Consider the following 22,407-nt stretch of genomic DNA (forward strand, 5'->3'; position numbering starts at 1 on the left):
AACTGGTTGCTGAAGTCCAAAGTGCTCATAGGCGGGGTGGCTCACGCCTATAAATCCCAGCACTTTGGGAGGCTGAGGTGGGAGGATTGCTTGAGCCCAGGAGTTTGAGGTTACAGTGAGCTCTCCAGCCTGTGTGACAGGGCAAGACTCTATCTCAAAAATAAATAAATAAATAAAAATTTGAAAAACAGCTGTCCATTGTCAGTGCCTACACAGGATGCTGGTGGATCTAGAACTGTACATGCTAGAGAGCCGTGACCCAGGGAAAAGATGCCTGCACCTCGTGAGGCAGGAGGCATCGGACGCCACCGTCACTCACTTAGCGCCCCAGCCACAGTTTTTTCATATTATTTTGGAGTAGCGGTGCAGAACATGTAGCTCAAGACAGCATTCCCAGGTTTCCTGCTCCTGTCTTTACTTAAAAGCTAAGAGATGCCACCAGGCAAGTTAATTGTCCTCCCTGGGCCTCAGCAGCCGAATCTCTAAAAGCGGACCTACCGCCTGCCTCGCTGACCACACCCATGGTTGCAGAAAGGGTGTGCACAGCTACACCCGGACTCCTGGGCTGAGCTTGGCCCCTGCTTCGGACAGCACCCCCAGCACCACACACCCAAAGACTATCAGAGCAGACGCCCACGCGAAATACAACTACTGACCAATGGTAGAATTGAGAGCCTATTAAACAAACCAACAAGCTCACAGAATGTCAGAATGTGGGCCCAAATGGCCCTTGGACATCAAAGTCCTCCATTTTTAATCTCTAAGAAGAAATTAAAACCAAAAAAGAGTGATTTGAAAAGGCTTTTGACAAAACTAGGTCAACTGGGTCTCCAGATTCTAAGAAATGAAAAATAATTCTTTTTGAATATTTAATTATTATCACAAAATAATTTTTTTTCTTTTTTTTTTTTTAGACACTTCTTAGAAGTCAACCACAAAATAATTTTTAAATAAACTTTTTATTCTTGAATTAATTTCAGATTTATGAAAAGTTAAGGCCAGGCAAGGTGGCTCACACCTGTAAACCTAGCACTCTGGGAATCTGAGGCAGGAAGATCGCTTGAGTTCAGAAGTTCAAGAACAGCCGAAAAAAACAAAAATTTAGCTGGGCCTGGTGGCACATGCCTGAAGTCCCAGCTACTCGGGAGGCTGAGGCAGGAGGAATGCTTGAGCCCAGGAGTCTGAGGCTGCAGTGAGGTAGGATGACACCATGCTCTGTAGCCGGGGCGACAGAGCGAGACTTGTTCTCAAAAAAAGAAAAGCTCCCACATGCCCCTTACCCAGCGTCCCCGACTGTTAGCACCTGCACTACCACAACTAAGAACCCGACATTGCTAGTTTCTACCAACTCAACTCCACTAGCTGTTCCACTGATGTCCTTCTTCTGTTCCAGAGTCCAACCCAGGACACCACACTGCAGCTGGCATCACACTAAGGCTAACAAAATAAAAAAGCAATTAAAGCGCTGACTAATGCTAGAATTTAAAGCATGTGATTGTTATAAATTTTACTTGGCCTTTCTTTGTACTGATGCTGAGAGATCATTTACTCAATTCTTTTCAGACTACAGAACACAAATAATGGGAAAAATATTTTAAGCAAATAGCAATATATATTAAAGTTTATGTTAAAACTACAGATATCTGGAGGGCAGGGGAGGAGGGGTAGATAAATCCACACCTGACAGATGACTGCCGGGCAGTGCAAAGGCAATTTATGTAACCAAAGCATGTGTACCCATAGTACACTAAAATTAAAAAAAAAAAAAAATTAAAAAACTTTAAAAAATAAATAAAACTATAGATATCTATTCCTAAAAGTGATTTTTTAAACATTTATCCAAGAAAATACAACCTACTTAAAACTGAGATGTTTCCTTCCCAGTGTAATGAAATAGAAGCTTGTTATAATACTGAGATTACAATGAATATCACTCTTAATATTATTTATTTAATAAAGATAGTTTCAAATCAACACACTTTTTTTTTTTTTTTTTGAGACAGAGTCTCACTTTGTTGCACAGGCTAGAGTGAGTGCCGTGGCGTCAGCCTAGCTCACAGCAACCTCAAACTCCTGGGCTCAAGCAATCCTTCTGCCTCAGCCTCCCGAGTAGCTGGGACTACAGGCATGCGCCACCACGCCCGGCTAATTTTGTATATATATATTAGTTGGCCAATTAATTTCTTTCTATTTATAGTAGAGACGGGGTCTTGCTCTTGCTCAGGCTGGTTTCGAACTCCTGACCTTGAGCAATCCGCCCGCCTCGGCCTCCCAAGAGCTAGGATTACAGGCGTGAGCCACAGCGCCCGGCCTCAACACACTTTTGAACCTAACCATGTAACAAAGACACAGAAGATAGAAGAGAATTAATCCAAGTAGCTTTTGAACCCAATATTCTTGAGTATATACCAGCAATTGAAGACAAGCTATTGTAGCACTTCTGAAACTATTCTGTGTGCACTGTAGGATTAGGCAAACGAATAAATCCAGTGACAGTGATATTGGGAGTAGAAAAAGAGAGAGGCAAACGTGGAATAGGGAAAGCAAGTGAGACCCTGTGATGCTGGGTGGAACTGAAAAAACAAAAACAAACAGAATGAGGCTAGGTGGGGGCTCACACCTGTAATCCCAGCACTTTGGAAGCCTGAGGTGGGAAGATCACCTCAGGCCAGGAGTTCAAGACCACCCTGGGCAACATAGCAAGACCCTGTCTCTACAGAAAATTTTAAAAAAATTAGCCGGCCATGTCTGGTGCATGCCTGTAGTCCTAGCTGCTCAGGAGGCTAAGGTGGGAGGATCACCTGAGACCCTGGAAGTTCAAGGGTGCAGTGAGCTACAATCATGCAACTGCACTCCAGCTTGGGCAACAGAGTGAAACCCTGTCTCTAAAAAAAAAAATAAAATTTATTAAAAATTAAAAAACAGAAAGACTTACACAGGCAGATGCACATACACACACAGATGCAAGCATGCACGCACACACCCTCCAACTCCCTTCTTGGCTAGACTGAAAGGACCTAGTAGCAGCACATCCTAATAGTTAGCAGTGAATACACTTACCACCAAGATCTTGGTTTCCATATACCATTTCCCACTAAAAGGAACCAGTGCCCTGAGGGAAAATGCCCCATTCCAGGATAGGGCAGGAAAGGTACCAGATGGGCATAGTAATAAGGAACATTCAAAGGACACATGTTCCCATCCTGAGGGGCCAGTTTTGAAGGGCTTTCCACTTGCTAAATCAATCATAATATGAGCATCAAAATGAACAATGACAGTAACAGGTTAGGTCATTAAAGATGAAATGTCTGATTTGAAAGCAAAAGTGTAGCTTATTGTATCTCAAGCAAGCAGCAGTACAGTTAATCAAAGTATTCACCCAAACTACTGATGCAGTTTTGCCTTTTTTTTTTTTTTTTTTTGAGACAGTCTCGCTTTGTTGCCCAGGCTAGAGTGAGTGCCGTGGCGTCAGCCTGGCTCACAGCAACCTCCAACCCCTGGGCTCAAGCGATCCTCCTGCCTCAGCCTCCCGAGTAGCTGGGACTATAGGCACGCACCACTGCGGCCGGCTAATTTTTCTATTTTTAGTTGTTCGGCAAATTTCTTTCTATTTATAGTAGAGACGGGGTCTCACTCTTGCTCAGGCTGGTCTCAAACTCCTGAGCTCAAGCAATCCGCCCACCTTGGCCTCCCAGAGTGCTAGGATTACAGGAGTGAGCCACCGCGCCCAGCCACAATTTCTCTTCTGATGTTCATTTAATTCATGTAGAACCCATCTATCCACCTTCTTTATCTTGCTCATTTGTTTCAGATAGTCCAATATTGTTGGAATAGTAACATCAAACCTTGCTGCTAATGCACGTGTAGATTGAGATGGATTCACTTCCGCTACAGCCTTCAGCTCATCATTATCCACCTTGGTCTCAGGATACCCATGTGGCTCATTTTCAAGATTAAAATCACCAGAATGGGCCGGGCGCGGTGGCTCACGCCTGTAATCCTAGCACTCTGGGAGGCCAAGGCAGGCGGATCGCTCAAGGTCAGGAGTTTGAAACCAGCCTAAGCAAGAGCGAGACCCCGTCTCTACTATAAATAGAAAGAAATTAATTGGCCAACTAATATATATAGAAAAAATCAACCGGGCAAGGTGGCGCATGCCTGTAGTCCCAGCTACTCGGGAGGCTGAGGCAGGAGGATCGCTTGAGCCCAGGAGTTTGAGGTTGCTGTGAGCGAGGCTGACGTCAGGCACTCACTCTAGCCTGGGCAACAAAGCGAGACTCTGTCTCAAAAAAACCAAAAAACCAAAATCACCAGAATGGAACTTCATAAGCCACTGGCATTCATTAGCCACATCTTTCCCAAACACTTCATTGCTATTTCGTGCTGTCTGTGCTATGCTGGTTCGGTGACAGAACTCATATTTGAAAATAACATGAATTTTTGACTTATCCAAGGTTTCACAAAAATTGCTCTAAAAAAATTTGAAAGATAAACAAGCCAAAAAGTGCATTTGAAAGACTAAGGATATACCTTCATAATAAAAATAAAACATCAAAGTGAAATGTCCGATATTAACCATCAAACTTAGTACTTAAGGAAAACGGACATTCCATATTTAATAACCTAATAAATAACTGAATTAAAAAAAGAAGACTCCATGACTTTCTACTGATGCTGAAAAAATGAAAAGGGAGAAAAAGCTCTATTTTGTAGAATACCAATAAAAGAAGAAAGAATGATAAGAGAAAATCACCATTTAGCAACCATCATAGCAGTAACTGATCCAGGCAAGAATTATCTATCAGTGGATGTTTAAAACCACTGGGCGAAGCTCTCTCTCTCCTCACAGAGTAGTTGGCCCATCACAAAGGCAGAAAAGTACCTATACACCTATAAATAACTCCAGTAGACACCGTATGACCAAATGGTCAAAGTTAATGTCCTCATTACTGGGACAAGCTGACGGCAGGTGTCTCCTGACAGGATGCACTGAGGACTCTATTGCTCCTTCCAAAAAGCCATCGGCTGAATCTTAGCACAAGAGAACAATCTGCTAAACCCAAAATGAAGAATATTCTATGAAAGGACTGGCCTGACTCTTTTAAAAAGTTCATGCCATGAAAGACAAAGAAAGCTAGGGAGCTGTTCCAGATTTTAAAAGATTAAACACATGTCACAATTAAATGCAACGTATGATCCCAGTTGGAGTCTGATTTGGAGGAAAAAAATGTTGTAAATGGGACAACTAGCAAATGAGGATATGGATATTATTGCATATATTAAAATAGCATTAAACTTCCTAAATTTAGGAGAATGGCCTTATTCTTAGGAAATATAAATCGAATACTTTGAAATGAAGGGTCATAATATCCGCAACTTAGTTTCAACTAGTTCTGCAAAAAACAGTGTGTTTTGCATCTAAAGACAGAGCAAGAAAAGTCCAAGTGCAAATGTATGCTGGGTCAAATGCTAACAACTGGTGAACTTAGGTGAACTGTATGCAGGGGAAGTTCACCGTAGTATTCTTTTTTTTTTTTTTGAGACAGAGTCTCACTTTGTTGCCCAGGCTAGAGTGAGTGCTGTGGCATCAGCCCAGCTCACAGCAACCTCAATCTCCTGGGCTCAAGCGATCCTTCTGCCTCAGCCTCCTGAGTAGCTGGGACTACAGGCATGCGCCACCATGCCCGGCTAATTTCTTCTATATATGTTAGTTGGCCAATTAATTTCTTTCTATTTATAGTAGAGACGGGGTCTCGCTCTTGCTCAGGCTGGTTTCGAACTCCTGACCTCGAGCAATCCGCCTGCCTCAGCCTCCCAAAGTGCTAGGATTACAGGTGTGAGCCACCGCACCCAGCCCACAGTAGTATTCTTGCAACTGTTCTGTCCTGTTGGTTTGAAATGTTTCCGAAGTAAAAAGATTTTTTTAAAAAGAATGAGGTGACCAGGCGTGGTGGCCGAGGCGACGCCACGGCACTCACTCTAGCCTGGGCAACACAGTGAGACTCTGTCTCAAAAAAAAAGAAAAAGAAAAAGGGAAAGAAAAAGAAGAAAAAGAAAAAGAAAGAGGTAAAGTTATATATACTGATCTACAAAGATGTCCAAAAGACACTGATAAATGAAATTATATTTTTTAATTTGTATAAAGAGAATAATTACATTTACGTAAAATATTCTATGTATAAATGTAGAAAAAAAAGTTTCCCAGTTGGGTTCTCTGTGCACCCCATGGCTCCCCACGCCGGTCTGCGCCGGCATCCTTCCTGTGGATGGGGTGGAGGGAGGAATCCTAGAGCTTCTCCCACTGCCAGAAGTGGCCAACAAACCACTGAGAACTGCAGCAAAGGCCTGCCATGGCCCCAAATGAGCCTCCAGCCCTTTCAGGTCCTCTTATTCTATCTTCTAAGACCACAAACAAGGGGCTGTAGCTAAACTAGCCTATCCATGGACCCTAAGAGGCAGTCAGTGGACCAGGCAGGAGACCCAGTTCCAATGGAAGCATGTGGCCCAGTCCTAGCACCTCTAGTTTCCTACTGACCACCCCTGTGCCAACCTTCTGGGACACTCTATGCTATGACTCCTGCCCCTTGTCCAGTGGCCTGGCCAACCCCAGGATCTCCAAAGGTATGAACTCCTAAAGAAGGTTTCCCAGAGAATGCGACTTCGGAGGCAGGGGGAGAGCAGAGTCTACCTGAAGCCACTCTCAGTCCAGCATACCCGCCAGGGATCTGCCCTCAGGTCTCAGCTCCTGTCCAACAGCTGCATTGGAAGACACACGATAAGCTGACCAAACTGATGGCTGGCTGCCAGAGATCAGCTGGAAGGCAGCCTATGGGAGGGACCTGAAGGGGCCAGGGGCACTGACTCAGGATGGCAATCAGCCCAGGGAGACTGAAGCATCGGCTATGCCAAGCAGAGCAGGGAGAGAAGGCCAAGAAGCGAGCATGTGCAGCCCGTGCACCCAGCCACCTCTCAACTGAGACCTGCACCATGCGATGACCTGGGGACAGTCTAGCCACATCCTGCCACAGGGAGCAGTCCAGTTCTCAAGCCTATGTGCCCTGCAAGTCCATTAGAGGACTAGCCCCCACCGGCTTCCTGGGGCCACTCACTCTGGGAGCCCCCCCCCCAGGCTGGGTGGATGGTGACCTTCAGTGAGGACCTGTGTTGGTGATAAGCCTCGGCTGCTCTCACCTCTCAGCCCAGGTCACATCACAGGAGCAAGCTCCCCCTGGGTGAGGCCCAGGCCAGCTGGCTCTGCAGCATGCCCCCATCCCGGTCCCCTCATCCTCCAAAGGCGTTCTTGCAAGATGGCCGCAAGGCCCTCATACTCCTTGCCCCCACATCAGGGGCAGCTGCAAGGCCTGCTGGCTACAGGAGCTGCTGCTCTTTATATCAAAATCTAAATACCCGCTTGTGCATTTGTTTGATAACTGATTTCTGAGTGCCCACTCCGTGCCTGACCAGGCCCAGCGGACACAGCATGAAAGTGACAAACAGAAAAGCCTATCAGTCTGAACAACCCTAGCCCTGTCCAAAGCACCGTGGCTGTCTGGGGGGGGCTCTTTGTGATCACACATGCTCCCTCTGGTCCCATGGGAACAGCTAAGATGGACAAGTGCTCTCCGTGTAGCAGACACTGCAGAACCACCGCGCTCTGCTGCCTCCCGGAGGGGGCCCTCTCTGTATACACTACCTAGCCACACACAGTCTTGCGGATAGATTCAGGGGGTTCCCTGATGCCCCTCTGTGGATAACAGTAACAGCTGGCTTGATGAAGCCCCTGTTTATATCAGACATTTTTTTAGAACTTCGTACTTACCCATTTTTATCTTCAAGACAACTCCGTAAAGTTCTAGTATGATGCCCACATGCCAGATGCGGAAATGGAGGCACAGAGAAGTCACAGAGTGAGCACTAGAGCAGACTGGACCCCAGGCAGTGTGGCTCAAGGGTCCACGTTCTTAAGCCACCACTCTCAGCTGCCTGCCCCAACATGGATGAGCAGTGTCAATCTAACTCCAGCCACTCCTTTCACAGTGAACTCACTGGAGGCAAAGCCAGACCAGCATGTTCCTGCCTCCCAAGCTGGGACCCAGAACAGTGAGGTCCACAGCCCGCTAGCCCGCTGCACTCCAACCCCCTGCCGTCGCCCTGCCGAGGCCCACCTGTCAGCTGACAGGGCACACAGCCCCACTTGGACAAGACGAACTGGTTTTCACCAAATCTCTCAAGACAACTGGTAAATCACACCAGAAACAAAAACACAGCTATCATGTAATAACCATACTCCAATCCCACACATCATTGTGCTCAGAGCACTGCTGACCCCCAGCTGTTCTCTTAGGATTACCAACCTGCTCTGCAGACTGGCAGGGAAAGAGGATGGTCGCTAAATCCTCAGCCTCCAAACATAAAAGCACATGTGATGAGGGAACAGCAGCACTCCAAGGAAAAGACATTTAATCAGTCATGGGCTTTCTACTACCTCCAAAATAGTGTCACTAACTCATTCCACTTACAGCCAAGAAATTACAAAATGCAAATCCTTCCTGATGTCAAGGACCAAGGGAAGCCAAGGAACTTCCTGCCAGTCAAAGCTCATGTCCAGCAGGGTAGGACCAACAACTAGGTCACCTGCCATCACTACTGAGAGGACACACACACACTACCAGATCACCTCTCACCACTGCTGAGAGGACACACACAGAGCAAGATGGCCTCCCATCACAGCGAAGAGGACAAGTGCACAACCAGATCACCTGCCACTACTGCTAAGAGGACATAATCCGTCAGTACTTTGGAAGTACCCGGGGAGGAAGGAGTGAGGACAGTGCCTGTGAGCTGGGCTAGCGAGGCCTAACAGCCACACAGTCTTCATTCCCGAGACCAGAACCGCGGACTCAAATTACAACCCTGACATGCAGTGTTGACACCAACTCGCCTCCACCTGGGCCAACCTGAGCTTTAACCACAGGGCTTACTTGTGCCTTCAAGACCTTCAGAGTGATACAGGGCTTTTGCATGTAGCTGATGTTAGTGGAGACAATGGGTGGGGCTCAAGAGGAGCCACCTCCTACCCTCTGCAATAGCTGATGTGTTCAAGGGTCAAGGGTCAAGGGCCATGATGTATGCAACTTACTCTCAAGTAGTTCAGGAAAAAGAAAACAATGAATATGAGTACATAATCTATGTGCATACACAGGTGCGCACACACGGGCGGGGTGGTGGATAAGGCAATATGCCAAGAGTGGGAAGTCTGAGTAAAGGATATACAGGCTCTGTCCCTCAGATGGGAGTATTCGGATGGAAAAAGGTTCCAACCCCCCCAGAGGAGCCCTGGGACCCATCAGGGGGCAGAGGCAGCCTGGGGTCCACAGCCGGGGTTAAGGAAACTGTTCAAAGCATAATATGAAGTTCTCCTGTGGCCAGGGCTGGACACACAAAGGTAGAGCGGACAGGGCCACAGCCAAGGGTGCATCATGGGGAGACAGGCCAGACTTCTAGGACTCAAATCTCATCTCAGCCACTTAGCTGTATGAGCGCTGGGTATTTGTTTCCCAATCTGTAAAATGGGGCTAATAACAGCATCTACCAGGGACCTCCTGGGAGTTAATACATATGTTGGTGCTTAGAACAGTGCCTGACATGTCATCCTCAATCAACCAAGATCAAACATGCATTTAAAAAAAAACTTTGGTGAAAGGTCAAGTTTAGCACGAATGTGCTGCCCCACTCAGTGAAAGGCCTCACACCCTTCCCTGCGCTAGAGAGGAGCCCAAACTGGCTTGGCCCTGTCCTCAGGGACCCTACCAGGCAGAAGTCAGAAGTCACTCTCCCTGCCTGCCTCCCTCTGGAGAGGCAGGTTCTGGCTGGTGCCCTCCTCACAACCAAACATGGTTCTAAAGCCAAGACTCCCACAGAAAGAACGCTAAGACCAGAGAAGCCCCTTTTCCTCACAAGCACCAGCCAGGAAGAGCCATGCCTGGCACTCTCAGGAAGGACACACGGTGGACGTATGAAGAGGCACAGATGAGCAGTGGCATCACCTACCTTCACAGCCCAACCAGGAGCAGCCTCCAGGCTTGCAGGGCAACTCAAGACACTAGCAGGGCAGCTGCAAAGTTCTCAGTGTGGAGAGTCATGCAATCAAAAGGATAACTTCGCTTCCTCCACCAAAGCCACCCCTACCCATGGCCCACTCAGACCTCAGCATGAGATCCCCTGTGAGGTCCTCTTCCACTTCAAAGGTGCAAACAGATGGTCACCTCCTTCACCAGCCTCTGGGCTCCCACACTAGATAGCACTGAAAACACAGGAGCATAACGACTGAGCTGCACCTGGCATCTGCTTCCACGTCCGGCACTCCTAAAGAAAGAGGGGGTTTATTCTCTTCATTTTAACACCCTGAGTGATGGGCAGGCAGTGAGCACTCACAGGCACTTTCTCCACTGCTGCTGGCCAGCTGGCAGGATATGTGAACAGACTGGCAAGGGAAAAGGAGTAGGGGACATCAGTCACCTCTATTATCCAGCCTGGAGATGCTGGACTTAGAACCAGAAGTGCTCCAAAGAAAACAAGCACAATATATGGCTTCCCTTCTAAGCCCAGTGACCTCATCTGCAAAACTGGGACCCAGGAACCAGACCAGGATATGTTTTGTAAAGAATTTAGTCACAAAAACCCACAAATCCATTGTATCTGACCTCCAAGACCCTATAGAGTACCCTCCTCCACAGGTGGCCCTTTTCCTGGTTTCTGTTCCTACCAAAGGCCACCCCACAACCAGTCACCCTGTTGCCAGAGAGCAGCCAAAAGCAGTGAGCAACCAGCTGTACTTGGGGAGCCCAGAGAAGCGTCACTAAGTCTGTCCAGGTTGAGCATGGGCCCAGGGCGTTGGCCACCAGGTAGACTCTTGGGAGGAGGCAGACATTCCATGCAGGTGAAAAAGGCACGGGTCTGAGAGGCGCAGTGTGTCTGGGTTGGGGGGGCTGGCTAGGGCACAGCGAAAGACGCACCGCAGTGCTCTCACTGCCAGGCTTAACAATGCTCACAGAAGATGGCCTGGGCACTTCTGCCTTCATGGCACCCTTCCTCCATCAAGAAATACTGAGAATCGTACTTTTTCACTGTGTTGGTACAAAGGTGACTGTATTTATACATATATTAAAATATTTCCCTTGAAATTTCATTAAAAGTTCACTTTTTCTTTCTTAAAAGAAAACACTTTTGCGGGGCCCCTAAAAGTAGCCTGGGCCTGGGATTCCCACGCCTGATGTATAATTTGGGCCTGCACTGGGGGGAGTGGGGTTTTTATTTGATTTTCTCGGTACAGTTCAGGGGAAGAGAGGTGTACCTGAAACAGGTAAAAGGGCTTTTGGTCGCCATGGTTCTGATTTGCACCACAGACATAAGCACACAAGCTCCAAGAGGAATTCCAAAAGCATTTAATGCTTCCTCGCGTATCCGCAGCGCTCCTAAGAGCCTGGCAAAGCGGCGGGGTCTCCGGCCCCGGAGGCCTGGCACACGACGATATGCATCCTCTGGGCTGGCTCTGAGCTGAGGACCTCTGCAACGCAAGGCCGCACTGAACGCCACAAAGCCACACGGCCTCCGCCGTCCAGCCGAATGGCTTTCAGGGCTGAAAGGCTGGCATGAGGCCACCGTTGGGCGGACGCCTGTGAAACCAGGTGCCTCCACGAGCTGCTCCCGGCCCTGAGCCCTGAAGCCCGACCCCGACCGGCCCCAAGCCTGCAGCGCTGCGCGGACGCGGGCCCGGGCAGCGAACGCGACCACCGAGCCGCACGGCTTCCAAGGCGCTCCGAGCCCAGGTGAGTCCGGTCTGCGCCGGCTGGGGACGCCCAGCCGCCCGCGAGCCGCCTCGGGCGCGCCCCCGCGGAGGTCCCGCCAGTGACAGAGGTCGCGGGGCGACCCCCGCCCGCCCCGCCCCCGGCCGCGCCCCCGCCGCCCCCACCGCGCTGCGCACCTGGCCGCAGCGGCTCGGTGACGGTGAGCACGAGCAGGAAGAGCAGCAGGAAGGCACCGCTGTCTGCCTTGGGCACCATTTATCCTCCGTTCATCGTCCCCCGGGCGGCCGCGTGACCCCGCGGGGAGGCCGGACCGGGCCGGGCTGAGGGTCGGGGGGCCGGGCCGCGCTGAGGGTCAAGGGGACCGGGCCGGGGCTGGCCGCGGAGAGGCGGTGGGCGAGGGCTCCGGCTGGGCCGCGGCAGGACGGGACGGCAGCAATGCCGGGCTGCGAGTTCGCGCGCACGCCCAACGGCAACCCCAAGCTCCGGCTCCAGCTCTGCGCAAGATGGCGGCCGTCCTGCTCCGCTCCGCCCCGCCCCCCTCCCGCGACGCCGCCGCGGACCAATCAGCGCCGAAGAGGGGGGCGGGGCCAAGGGCGGCCGAGCCCGAAAGGGGCGAGGCCTAAGGGCGGGACGGCGGGGGGCAGGGACTGACGGGCGGGCCCAAGGAGGAAGGCGGGACTATAAGAAGTGAGGAGTACCATTGGCTAGGCAGAGAGGTGGGGCTCGGGAACGGAGCCCGAGCGGCGTGACCTCCAGAGGGCCCGGGGTGAGGGCGTCCCCAGGACGTGGGGCGTGGCGGTGGGGGAGGCGCCATGGGGCAGGGCCACAATGCCCGACACTGAAAGGGGCGGGGTGGGGGCGGTGCGCAGCGAGGCCGGGGTGAGGGGAAAGAGAGGAGGAAGCCGACACTGGGACCCGGAGGGTCTTGGCACCTGCAGGCCTGGTGCGGTCAAGGGCTCAAGAGTGCGCCCTAAAGTGTTCTCTCAGAGCGCGACCACTGGAGGAGGGAGGAAGCAAACTAGAAGGCCTGGACATGCTGAGGATGGAGAAAGAGGGTCAACTCTGTAAGGGACAGGCAGGTGTGACTTCCCCCTGCTCACACAACTGAAAGTGTTTCAAACAAGCACGAGGAAATGGCCTAAGGGACTGTCACCCAGGAGAGCTGGCAGGAAAGGCCAGAGCCTATCGACACTGTGGAGCACAGCTGGCCTCCCGCCCCAGCCCCAGGAAGGACTTCCCGGCACAGTGGGGGAGGGGAAAGGCCACATCTGCAGGGAGCAGAGATGAGGCTAAGCGGCCCTGGGAACGAAAGATGCTCCAAGAACCCAGGTGGCACCTGTCATCACAATAGAGTGATGTGGAGGGGAGACAGAGCATCCTCAGCAGGGGGGAGAAGCAAGCTGTCCAGAGGAAGGACCTCAGCAGCACACAGAGGCCTGGCGGTGGGTGGTCAGAGCTGGGGAAGAAGGTGAAGTCTGGGAGCAAAGAAACGGGGAGGGCCAGGGCTCGTGGGACCTCCAGCCCCACCGACCCACTCCTGAGCAGGATAGCCTCCCTCCTGAGGGTCCAGGACCTCAGCCTGCAATGCCTGGGCTGTGTGAGGGAGGGGCACTCACCCTCTCAAGGTAGATAAGGACAAAGTCAAACCCAAGGCTAGGCCAGGCCTGTGACTCCTGCTTCCCCAGGGTGTGGCCGGGAGCAAGTGTTGGACCAAGAGCCTGTCGCAGCAGAACAGCTCCACTGCCCACAGAAACTGGCCACTGTCCACTGCTGCCCTTGCCACTTGTCCAGTCCTCACGGAGCATTCCGAGGAGCAGCTGCCCAGCCTTCTGCCCCCTGGCCCCAAATCTGCCTTGGGAGCCCAGCCGGAGCCATGAGGGAACTCGCAGCAGGAGCAGAATTCCTGTGGGTTGTCCCCCCACAGAGCCACTGTAAGAGAAGCAGGCCGGCCGAAGTTCAGACGAGAAAAGAGGTACTGGGAGGTGAAAAGTCCAGCCAAACCACACATGGAGAGGGCAGGGTCTGGACTCCCCAAACCACAGCGACTGCTGGGCCAGGAGTCTTTACCCTCCCAATGCACCTCCACCCTTGTTGGCCCTGCTCTGTGCCCCTCCCTGCAGGCTGCCTCTGTGCACAGTGTCAGGGGCTGGATGAAGGGAAAAGAGGTTAGGGATGTACCCTCACCCCCTGCCAGCCCCTGGGGTCATGGTGGTCTGGCTTTCCCTCCACCAAAAGCCATGGCCTTTCTCAAGGTTCCAGTGACTATCACCTCCCTCTTCCGTGTGAGTAGGGGTCTGTTACTTGGGGCACCTGCACCTACCCTCAGGGTTCTCTACACTCTGTGTTGATCCTGCCTTTTTATTAAACCCTTCTCAAATTATCCTAAATTGAATGGGTCTTCTGTTTCCTGCTGGGACCACAGCCCTGGATTTCCTGAAATGCCCTGGTTTGCAAGAATTACCAACATGTCCCCCACAGCCCCCTCCTACCTCAGGTCCCAGCCAAGTGCAAGGCCACTCTCCATTGTCCTTAGTCGGCTCTAGCCCACTGGCCAGCCTTCCAGGGTTCCGACTCCAAGCAGCTGAGGCCAGAGCCTCATTCCCCCAGGGCACTCCTCCTTTGTGACTTCACCCACTGAAGTCACCTGGGAGACAATGCTGAACGTTCCACCCCAGAGTCTTGGCCTCTAGGAGGCAGGGACAGCAGGCCCGGCCAGCCTAGAGGACACTCTGTGCACGGTGTCAATGAGGACGCCGCTGGCCCATGTCCCGCAGGGATGTAGAGCGCAGCCTCAGAGGCACTGGGCGCTCCCGGCACCATGGATGACGCTGCCGTCCTCAAGCGACGAGGCTACATCATGGGGATAAATTTGGGAGAGGGCTCATACGCAAAAGTCAAATCTGCTTACTCTGAGCGCCTGAAGTTCAACGTAGCGGTCAAGATCATCGACCGCAAGAAAGCCCCCACGGACTTCTTGGAGAAATTCCTTCCCCGGGAAATTGAAATTCTGGCCATGCTAAACCACCGCTCCATCGTCAAGACCTACGAGATCTTCGAGACATCAGATGGCAAGGTCTACATCGTCATGGAGCTCGGGGTCCAGGGCGACCTCCTCGAGTTCATCAAAACCCGGGGAGCCCTGCAAGAGGATGATGCTCGAAAGAAGTTTCACCAGCTCTCCTCGGCCATCAAGTACTGCCACGACCTGGACGTCGTCCACCGCGACCTCAAGTGCGAGAACCTTCTCCTCGACAAGGACTTCAACATCAAGCTGTCCGACTTTGGCTTTTCCAAGCGCTGCCTGCGGGACGACAGTGGCCGACTGGTATTAAGCAAGACCTTCTGCGGGTCGGCGGCGTACGCGGCCCCCGAGGTGCTGCAGGGCATCCCCTACCAGCCCAAGGTGTATGACATCTGGAGCCTGGGCGTGATCCTCTACATAATGGTCTGTGGCTCCATGCCCTACGACGACTCCAACATCAAGAAGATGCTGCGCATCCAGAAGGAGCACCGCGTCAACTTCCCACGTTCCAAGCACCTGACGGGCGAGTGCAAGGACCTCATCTACCGCATGCTCCAGCCCGATGTCAACCGGCGGCTGCACATCGACGAGATCCTCAGCCACTGCTGGGTGCAGCCCAAGGCACGGGGCCTGTCCTCTGCGGCCATCAACAAAGAGGGGGAGAGCTCCCGGGTCACAGAGTCCTCAGGGACCCCTGAGCCCGACTCTGAGAAGAAGTCTGCCACCAAGCTGGAGCCTCAGGAAGAGGCACAGCCCGAGGCACAACCTGAGAAGACACCCGAGGAGGAGGCAGTGCCAAAGCCTAGGTATTCGGAGCCCCAAGGCTTGACCGCTGAGCAGTCGGCCAGGGAGACAGAGGAAGAGCCACCCCCACAGCCTCCAGAGACACACACCTAGTGAGCCTCTTGCGGCCCAGGGGGCCGGCAGGAATGAGGCAGAGCTCTCGGCTTCAAGCCTGAGCTAGAGAGAAGTCAAGGGATGAACGAGCCAGAGAAGAAGGGCAGTCCCGGATGAGCCGCTATTTTCGTCAGTTTCTTCTCCTTCCCTTTGAACTTGGTAACCCATATGGCTAAAGAAGCAATAAATCACTATATTAGTGCAGACCCCAAGGTGAATGTCTTTGCCCTGGCTTATCACGTGGATTGCACTTCAATTCCTCGCTCACTTGGGAAAACACATCCTGGAGTGCCCAGCCCAAGACTGACCTCAGGCAGCCGCACTAGTTAGAGGTCCCCATTACAGGCTGGGATGGGAGACCTGGAGAGGCAGGGACCAGAGCCAGGGGCTGAATGAGTGAGGAACCCACAGCTTCAAGGGGGACACCCCTGAGTGCCATGCTGGGGGGAGGGCAGGGTAGGACAGGACCGAAAAGGGCCAGCTGAGGTGGGCTGGCTCTGTCTGCAGGTAGGGTGGAGGGTCTGGGCAGACCCGGCCGCTCCAGCCCCACAAGGCTGCCAGTGGGGGTTGGGGAGAGGCTGCTGAGGGGAGACAGTGTCTCAGCCCCACCCCCAAGCTCCCCAACCTGCTGGATGGCTCGTTTTTTCTGTTGTGTCACCACAGTTTCCCCTGTGTCCAGCCAGCACCCAGTTTTCAGCAGTGCCGAGTCACCCCATCCTCTGGTCATGTCCCAGTCTAGGAGAAGTGGATGGCCGGGGTGTGCCCCCACAGTCCTCTGTGGCCTTGACCACATCCCATTTCCCTCGAGTCCCAGCCTGTCCCCAGGAGTGACACCCCTGCCAGAGCTGAGAAGCGGACACTGGAAAGTGGGATGGGACGGGTCCTCAGTCATGCGCCCCAGCCAAGCTGTCTCGGGCAGTCCTCACCTCACTCACCGAGTGGCCTTTCTCTTCGCCTCATTCTGGACGACCTCGTGCGGGCTTGGGGTACCACACACACAAAGGACAAGTGCTTTCAGACTTAGCACTCCCCTGGCCTGGCTCACTCTCGGATGAACCCAACGCCCAGTGCCCAAGGAGAAGCACGGCCCAGTGAGGGCCTGGGCCTCCCCTCCGGGGAGCCCTCCCCACGCCCAGCCTACCTGTCTGCCCAGCTTCTCCCTCCCCACAGTCCCTCCCACCACCTCCCTCAGTGGCCAGAGCAGCCCTGTCTGGCTCCCAATACCCACGGGAGGGAAGGACCCCAGGCCTGGCCCCCTCCTGTGGCCTCGTCCTTCCCCAGTGGCCTCCCAGTGCCAGCCCTCCCCACCACACCCCCTCATGCACACGGCCCATAATCATACTGGGGACTCACCCCTGCACGCTCTGGCCATCTCTCCAGGCTCAGCAAGGGGCCACAGCCCCCACCAAACCTGCCGGGGTTCCCAGCGGTGCTCAACAGTCCTGCTGTGCACTCTGCAGCTGGCCTGTGTGTGCCTAGCATCTGCGCACAGGACAGGCTCTGAGTAGCACTGGGAGGGCCACCCTGTCTCTCGTGGTGGAGTGGGATCCCAGGGCACGAGGCTGGCTGGGGGACCAACCTTAAGGGTGGCTCACGTGGGCCCCTGTGCTCCCACAGTGGTCCCGGGGCAGGGGTGGGAGCCTGGGCAGGAGAAGCGCCTGCCATGTGCTCTGCAGGGGAAAGCAGGATGGGCAACCTGTCTTGAGTCACTGTCTAGAGCAGCAGGCCCAGGTGGCCTCCTCTACAGGTGGCCTCACCATGCTGGGCAACTCCTACGGTTGCTCAACCCACTGGCCTCAGCTCTGGCTTGGACCCCTGCAGTGACCCTCAGAGGCACTAAGGATCTCTCCCGAGCCCGTCCATGCTCCTGCCACGCTGCAACCCGGCAGGCCGTCACATGCAGCCATCCTCATCCTCCTCTGCCTGGCTAGTTCCTCAGACAACTCAGCCTTCCCCAGCCCCCCCCAATCCAGTCCCCCAGTTCTGTCCTCGCAGGTCCATGACCCCCTGCATCACAGCACAGCCACCATCATGCACACACACTTGCTGGGCTCCGGGAAGGCGCCGGTTGTCTGGTGCATCCGTGCACCTCAGCACCTGGAGCAGCCGCGGTGCTATGGGATGAATGGCGAGCAGGTGCCCACTTTACAAAGGCAAGCACAACTTACAGGGGGTGGTTTTCCCAGAACATGCAGGTCTCAGCCCACAGGACCGAGACACTGAGAGCAAACCTGGAGCTCTGCAGGTCTAATCCACCCCCCTCCCGTGAACACGCCAGGAGTCCCAGCCCTGCCTGCACACCCTGGATGAAGCCACCCGCTCCATACCCTGGCAGCTCTGCTTGCAAAATGCTGACAACTCCCCCCTTCTGGCCTGACCCCCAAGAACCAGAGAGGCCACGCTGTACTGGACAAGGACAGGGTGTGAGGAAGCAGAATGCACAACAAAGGGAGAACAGGTCAGTGGAGTCAGCCAAGAAAGCAGATATGCAGAGACACCCCACACAGAGCATCCGGGGGCATGAGGAAGGGGTGGGGAGGGATACCATGCTCCTGGGTCCAGGCCTGCTAGGACACAAAGGACAGTGCCCAGGAGGAAGGAATGTGCTGAGCTAAAACTATCAACCATGGATGCCGTAAAGAGCTCAGATGGGACTTGGGGAGGCTGTCGCCATGGGCCCACCCTAAGCCTCTAAGCCAGGCACCCTGACTTTGGCTGCCCTCTCCTGCCATCTTCCCCAGACCCTCCCGACACAGGGCATGCACTGTGCACTCCAGGGAAGACGTGTGCATCACACGTCCCGCCCCTCTTGTCAACCCAGGCAGCCTGCCGATCCTCTGCGCCTGGCTCCAACATCACATCCTCTTTGAAAGCTTCTATGACCACCCCCTCATTGACACCGATCTCCCTCCCACTCCCCCTGAACGCTGCCTGTCCTGGCAACTCCCTGTGGGCCCAGATGCCTGTGAGGGATGACAAGTGAATATCGGAGCTTCCCAGGTTCCGAAGGAGACGTGTGTAGGACGCCACCTTTTCCAAAGCAAAAACCCACACGGGCCCCAAAAAGGACGTTCATGTTGTTTCCAGGCGCAAAAGGCAGCATGAAGAGGCAAGGGATGTGCAGCGCGTGCCGGGGTCCCAGCAGGACTGTTGCCTGCTCCCCACAGAGGTCCCATGTGGTGCGATTCAGGACTGCTCCCCACCCAGGCGCTTGTTCTGGGGGCCTGGGTGCTGCCCCCACCCGTTCCTGGCACCAAGGCCTTGCCTCTCTCTCGCTGGTGCACCAGACCCAGGCTCGCCCTTCACCGCCCCCTCTGTCCCCGCAGGCTGCCCTGGCCCAGCCACCCCTCACCTGCTCAAAAGCACCAGCCCCTCTCACCCCAAAGCTTTTTCTCTTCTCTGCTAGGGACCATCTCAAAACACAACTTGGATCACATCTCCTGTCACACACCTTGTGATGGCTGCCCTGGCACAGGAAAAGCCACAACATTCTCCTCCACTTCCCTGCTGACTTGTACTCCTCAGCTGCTCTCAGAACAGCCCTCTCACCTCCCGGGCTCTCTCCTGCCTGAGTGCCTCACCTCATCCTCCTCCTGAGGGAAGCCCCGTCCCACCCCTGCAAACATGCACCTTCCTGTCCTGGACCCCCAGCACCCAGCCGGCATGCACTGCACCCCCAACTACGGCCTGCCGCCTACATCCACACCCCTGTTCACTAAAGCAACAGCAACTCACCTGCCCAGTTCTCTACCCTAAGGACCTGCCAGTTCCTGCTCCCAAACACTGAGCTGCTTTCGTCCACCAGGCTTGGCACCACTGCCAGCCTGCGCCAAGGCTGGCCCTCCCAGGCAGGCACTGCCGGTCCCAAGCACACGAGCCCTGGAGGGGCTTCTCTGCACACCCCAAAGAAGCTGCAGGAAATGGACTAACACAGGGTCAGCCCCCAAGACCAGGGGAAGAAAACAGGCTTGGGGCTGGCACTCTGGTCAGATGTCGGCCACCTCCCCTTGGGCCTGACATGTGACAGGGAAGCCACAGTCAGCAAGAAGAGCAGAGAGAGTTACCACAGTCCCCGATGCCAGTTTCCTTCCAGTGGGCAGGGATGGGCACTCCTGCCAGGCCAGCCTGGCTTCCAGGGTTCCAGGGGCCCTGTTCCCCCCAGCCCAGTCCCCACTCCCAACAGCCTGGCTTTATGACTTCATTCGCTGAAGTCACCCAGAGACAATGCCGAGCGTTCCACCCTTGCAAGTCCAGGCCCAGCCCAGCACACGCCTGTCCGCAGTGTGAATGAGGACGATGCCTGCCGGCCCGCGCTGGCGGGGGATGTAGAGGGCAGCGGCGCCGGCCGCTCCTGGCACCATGGACGATGCCACGGTCCTAAGGAAGAAGGGTTACATCGTGGGCATCAATCTTGGCAAAGGCTCCTACGCAAAAGTCAAATCCGCCTACTCTGAGCGCCTCAAGTTCAACGTGGCAGTCAAGATCATCGACCGCAAGAAAACGCCCACGGACTTCGTAGAGAGATTCCTTCCGCGGGAGATGGACATCCTGGCAACCGTCAACCACCGCTCAATCATCAAGACCTACGAGATCTTCGAGACGTCTGATGGGCGGATCTACATCGTCATGGAGCTTGGCGTCCAGGGCGACCTCCTTGAATTCATCAAGTGCCGGGGAGCCCTGCACGAGGACGTGGCGCGCAAGATGTTCCGCCAACTCTCCTCGGCCGTCAAGTACTGCCACGACATGGACGTTGTCCACCGCGACCTCAAGTGCGAGAACCTTCTCCTCGACAAGGACTTCAACATCAAGCTGTCCGACTTCGGCTTCTCCAAGCGCTGCCTGCGGGACGGCAGCGGCCGCATCATCCTCAGCAAGACCTTCTGCGGGTCGGCGGCGTACGCGGCCCCCGAGGTGCTGCAGGGCATCCCCTACCAGCCCAAGGTGTATGACATCTGGAGCCTGGGCGTGATCCTCTACATAATGGTCTGTGGCTCCATGCCCTACGACGACTCCGACATCAAGAAGATGCTGCGCATCCAGAAGGAGCACCGCGTGGACTTCCCACGCTCCAAGAACCTGACGGGCGAGTGCAAGGACCTCATCTACCGCATGCTCCAGCCCGATGTCAACCGGCGGCTGCACATCGACGAGATCCTCAGCCACTCATGGCTGCAGCCCCCCAAGCCCAAAGCCATGTCTTCTGCCTCCTTCAAGAGGGAGGGGGAGGGCAAGTACCGGGCTGAGTACAAGCTGGACACCCGGCCGGGCTCGAAGCCTGACCACCGGCCTGAGCACAAGCTGGGGGCCAAAACCCAGCACCGGCTGCTGGTGGTGCCGGAGAATGAGGACAGGATGGAGGACAGGCTGGCCGAGACCTCCAGAGCCAAAGACCATCACGTCTCCGGAGCCGAGGTGGGGAAAGCGAGCAACCAGCAGTAATGAGGGCCGGGGGCAGTGGCGTGAGGTTTGCACCCCCGTAAACTAAGTAGGCAGGTAGGAGCTGAAGAAGGCACAGGGGCAAGGAACAAGTAAAATTCGTCAATTAAACCACTATTTTGATTACGTTCTATTAGCTTTCTTCCACTTAGTAGCAAAGACATTACTTACTGACCACCAAATAAACCACAAAGTGTATACAAGCATCCAGAGTGCCCGGTGAGGACTCTTTTTCTCTGGGACTCAGCCTACTGCCCTCCCTGTTGCGCGGGTGTCTCCAGCATAGGGGTCCAGGGAGCGGCGCTCAGGCACAGACAGACTCACAGTGAGGCCTCAAAGGCAGGAGAGGACCTCTGCCATGTCCACCGCCAGGCCCCATTGGCACCAGGGCCGGCCAGCTCCACGCCCTGGCCCACGCAGCGCAGCCCTCTCTACCCTCATCCCCTCCCAGTCGGTGCTGCTCAGTGGCCTCCTCTCCTATGGGCGGGGCCGTCTGCCCCCTACCCCTCATGCCCTATCCCCCAGGGGCAACCCCAGCTGAGACCGTTCACCTGCCACCCCTAACCAGCCCTGCGGCCCTGCAAGCCGTTCAGCAGCCCTGGCCAGTCTCTCCTGCTTCCTGTTTGGTCGCACCTGGCTCCCCACACACAGCCGCCAAGCGCTCCAGGCAGCCAGCCCTGGCCAGCGCACCTTCCCCTCCCCACTTCCTGGGGGCTCGCTTCGTAGGAAAGCCCACCCTTTCCTGTGGGGACAAGCACCAAGAGCCCTGACAGTCCCAGCCTGGGGCCCAACCTCACCTGAGCCCCCAGGGCATGTCTGGGCTTGCGGGAACTCGCAGTGGAGGGGCACAGGTTAGCAGGGCCCCAGGTACTGTCAGTCCCCTGACGGGCATCCCAAGCACTTAGGGAGGGGCAAGAGGATCACCTAGCACAGGGCTGGTGCACTCAACGCAGGAAGGACTCTGGTGTGAGCAAGGGCCACATGTGCTCCCAAGCATCGTGAGCCCCCCGTCACCCACAGGGCACAATCTGTGACCTCTACTTGAGACCTGAAGCAACCAGCCTGGGAGCAGACCATGGTGGTGGCTCGATGGGCCCCTCCACCTCTGTGGGAAGCGGATTCAGGCCTGGCCCCTCCAGCCTCCTGAGGGTGAGGCGCCCACACCCCCGCCCGTGCTGAGCGGGTCTCAGCGGGGCCTGCCTGTTTCTGTACGCTGTGGCCCGGGCAGTGGTTCCCTGTGGG

General features: G+C 54.7%; 3 protein-coding genes across 4 annotated transcripts in view; 2 read left to right on the forward strand and 1 right to left on the reverse strand.

The window, feature by feature from the left end:
* Positions 1-12,353, reverse strand: part of DGCR2 (DiGeorge syndrome critical region gene 2) — a 104,085-nt gene extending 91,732 nt beyond the window's left edge. Inside the window, exon 1 of one of the 2 annotated variants that reach the window (XM_075996779.1) lies at positions 11,984-12,353. In XM_075996779.1, coding sequence (XP_075852894.1) covers positions 11,984-12,062 — 79 coding nt within the window. In that variant the 5' untranslated portion in view covers positions 12,063-12,353. The remainder of the gene's footprint in view (positions 1-11,983) is intronic. The other variant, XM_075996778.1, reaches the window with a different exon arrangement.
* A 2,254-nt stretch (positions 12,354-14,607) lies between these two features.
* Positions 14,608-15,726, forward strand: TSSK1B (testis specific serine kinase 1B). Its single transcript, XM_012776632.2, has one exon. It carries the CDS (start codon positions 14,626-14,628, stop codon positions 15,724-15,726), a length of 1,101 nt encoding a protein of 366 aa, XP_012632086.1. The 5' UTR covers positions 14,608-14,625.
* Positions 15,727-19,969: 4,243 nt separating this feature from the next.
* TSSK2 (testis specific serine kinase 2) lies at positions 19,970-21,371 on the forward strand. Its single transcript, XM_012776634.3, has one exon. It carries the CDS (start codon positions 20,086-20,088, stop codon positions 21,166-21,168), a length of 1,083 nt encoding a protein of 360 aa, XP_012632088.1. The 5' UTR covers positions 19,970-20,085; the 3' UTR covers positions 21,169-21,371.
* The last annotated feature ends 1,036 nt before the right edge of the window (positions 21,372-22,407 follow it).

This window comes from Microcebus murinus, chromosome 22 (assembly GCF_040939455.1).
Source record: "Microcebus murinus isolate Inina chromosome 22, M.murinus_Inina_mat1.0, whole genome shotgun sequence".
Taxonomy (NCBI): Eukaryota; Metazoa; Chordata; class Mammalia; order Primates; family Cheirogaleidae; genus Microcebus; species Microcebus murinus.

Excerpts from the sequence above, each read along its gene's own strand:
- TSSK1B (XM_012776632.2), top strand. The coding sequence starts at position 14,626 with ATGGATGACGCTGCCGTCCTCAAGCGACGAGGCTACATCATGGGGATA.
- TSSK2 (XM_012776634.3), top strand. The coding sequence starts at position 20,086 with ATGGACGATGCCACGGTCCTAAGGAAGAAGGGTTACATCGTGGGCATC.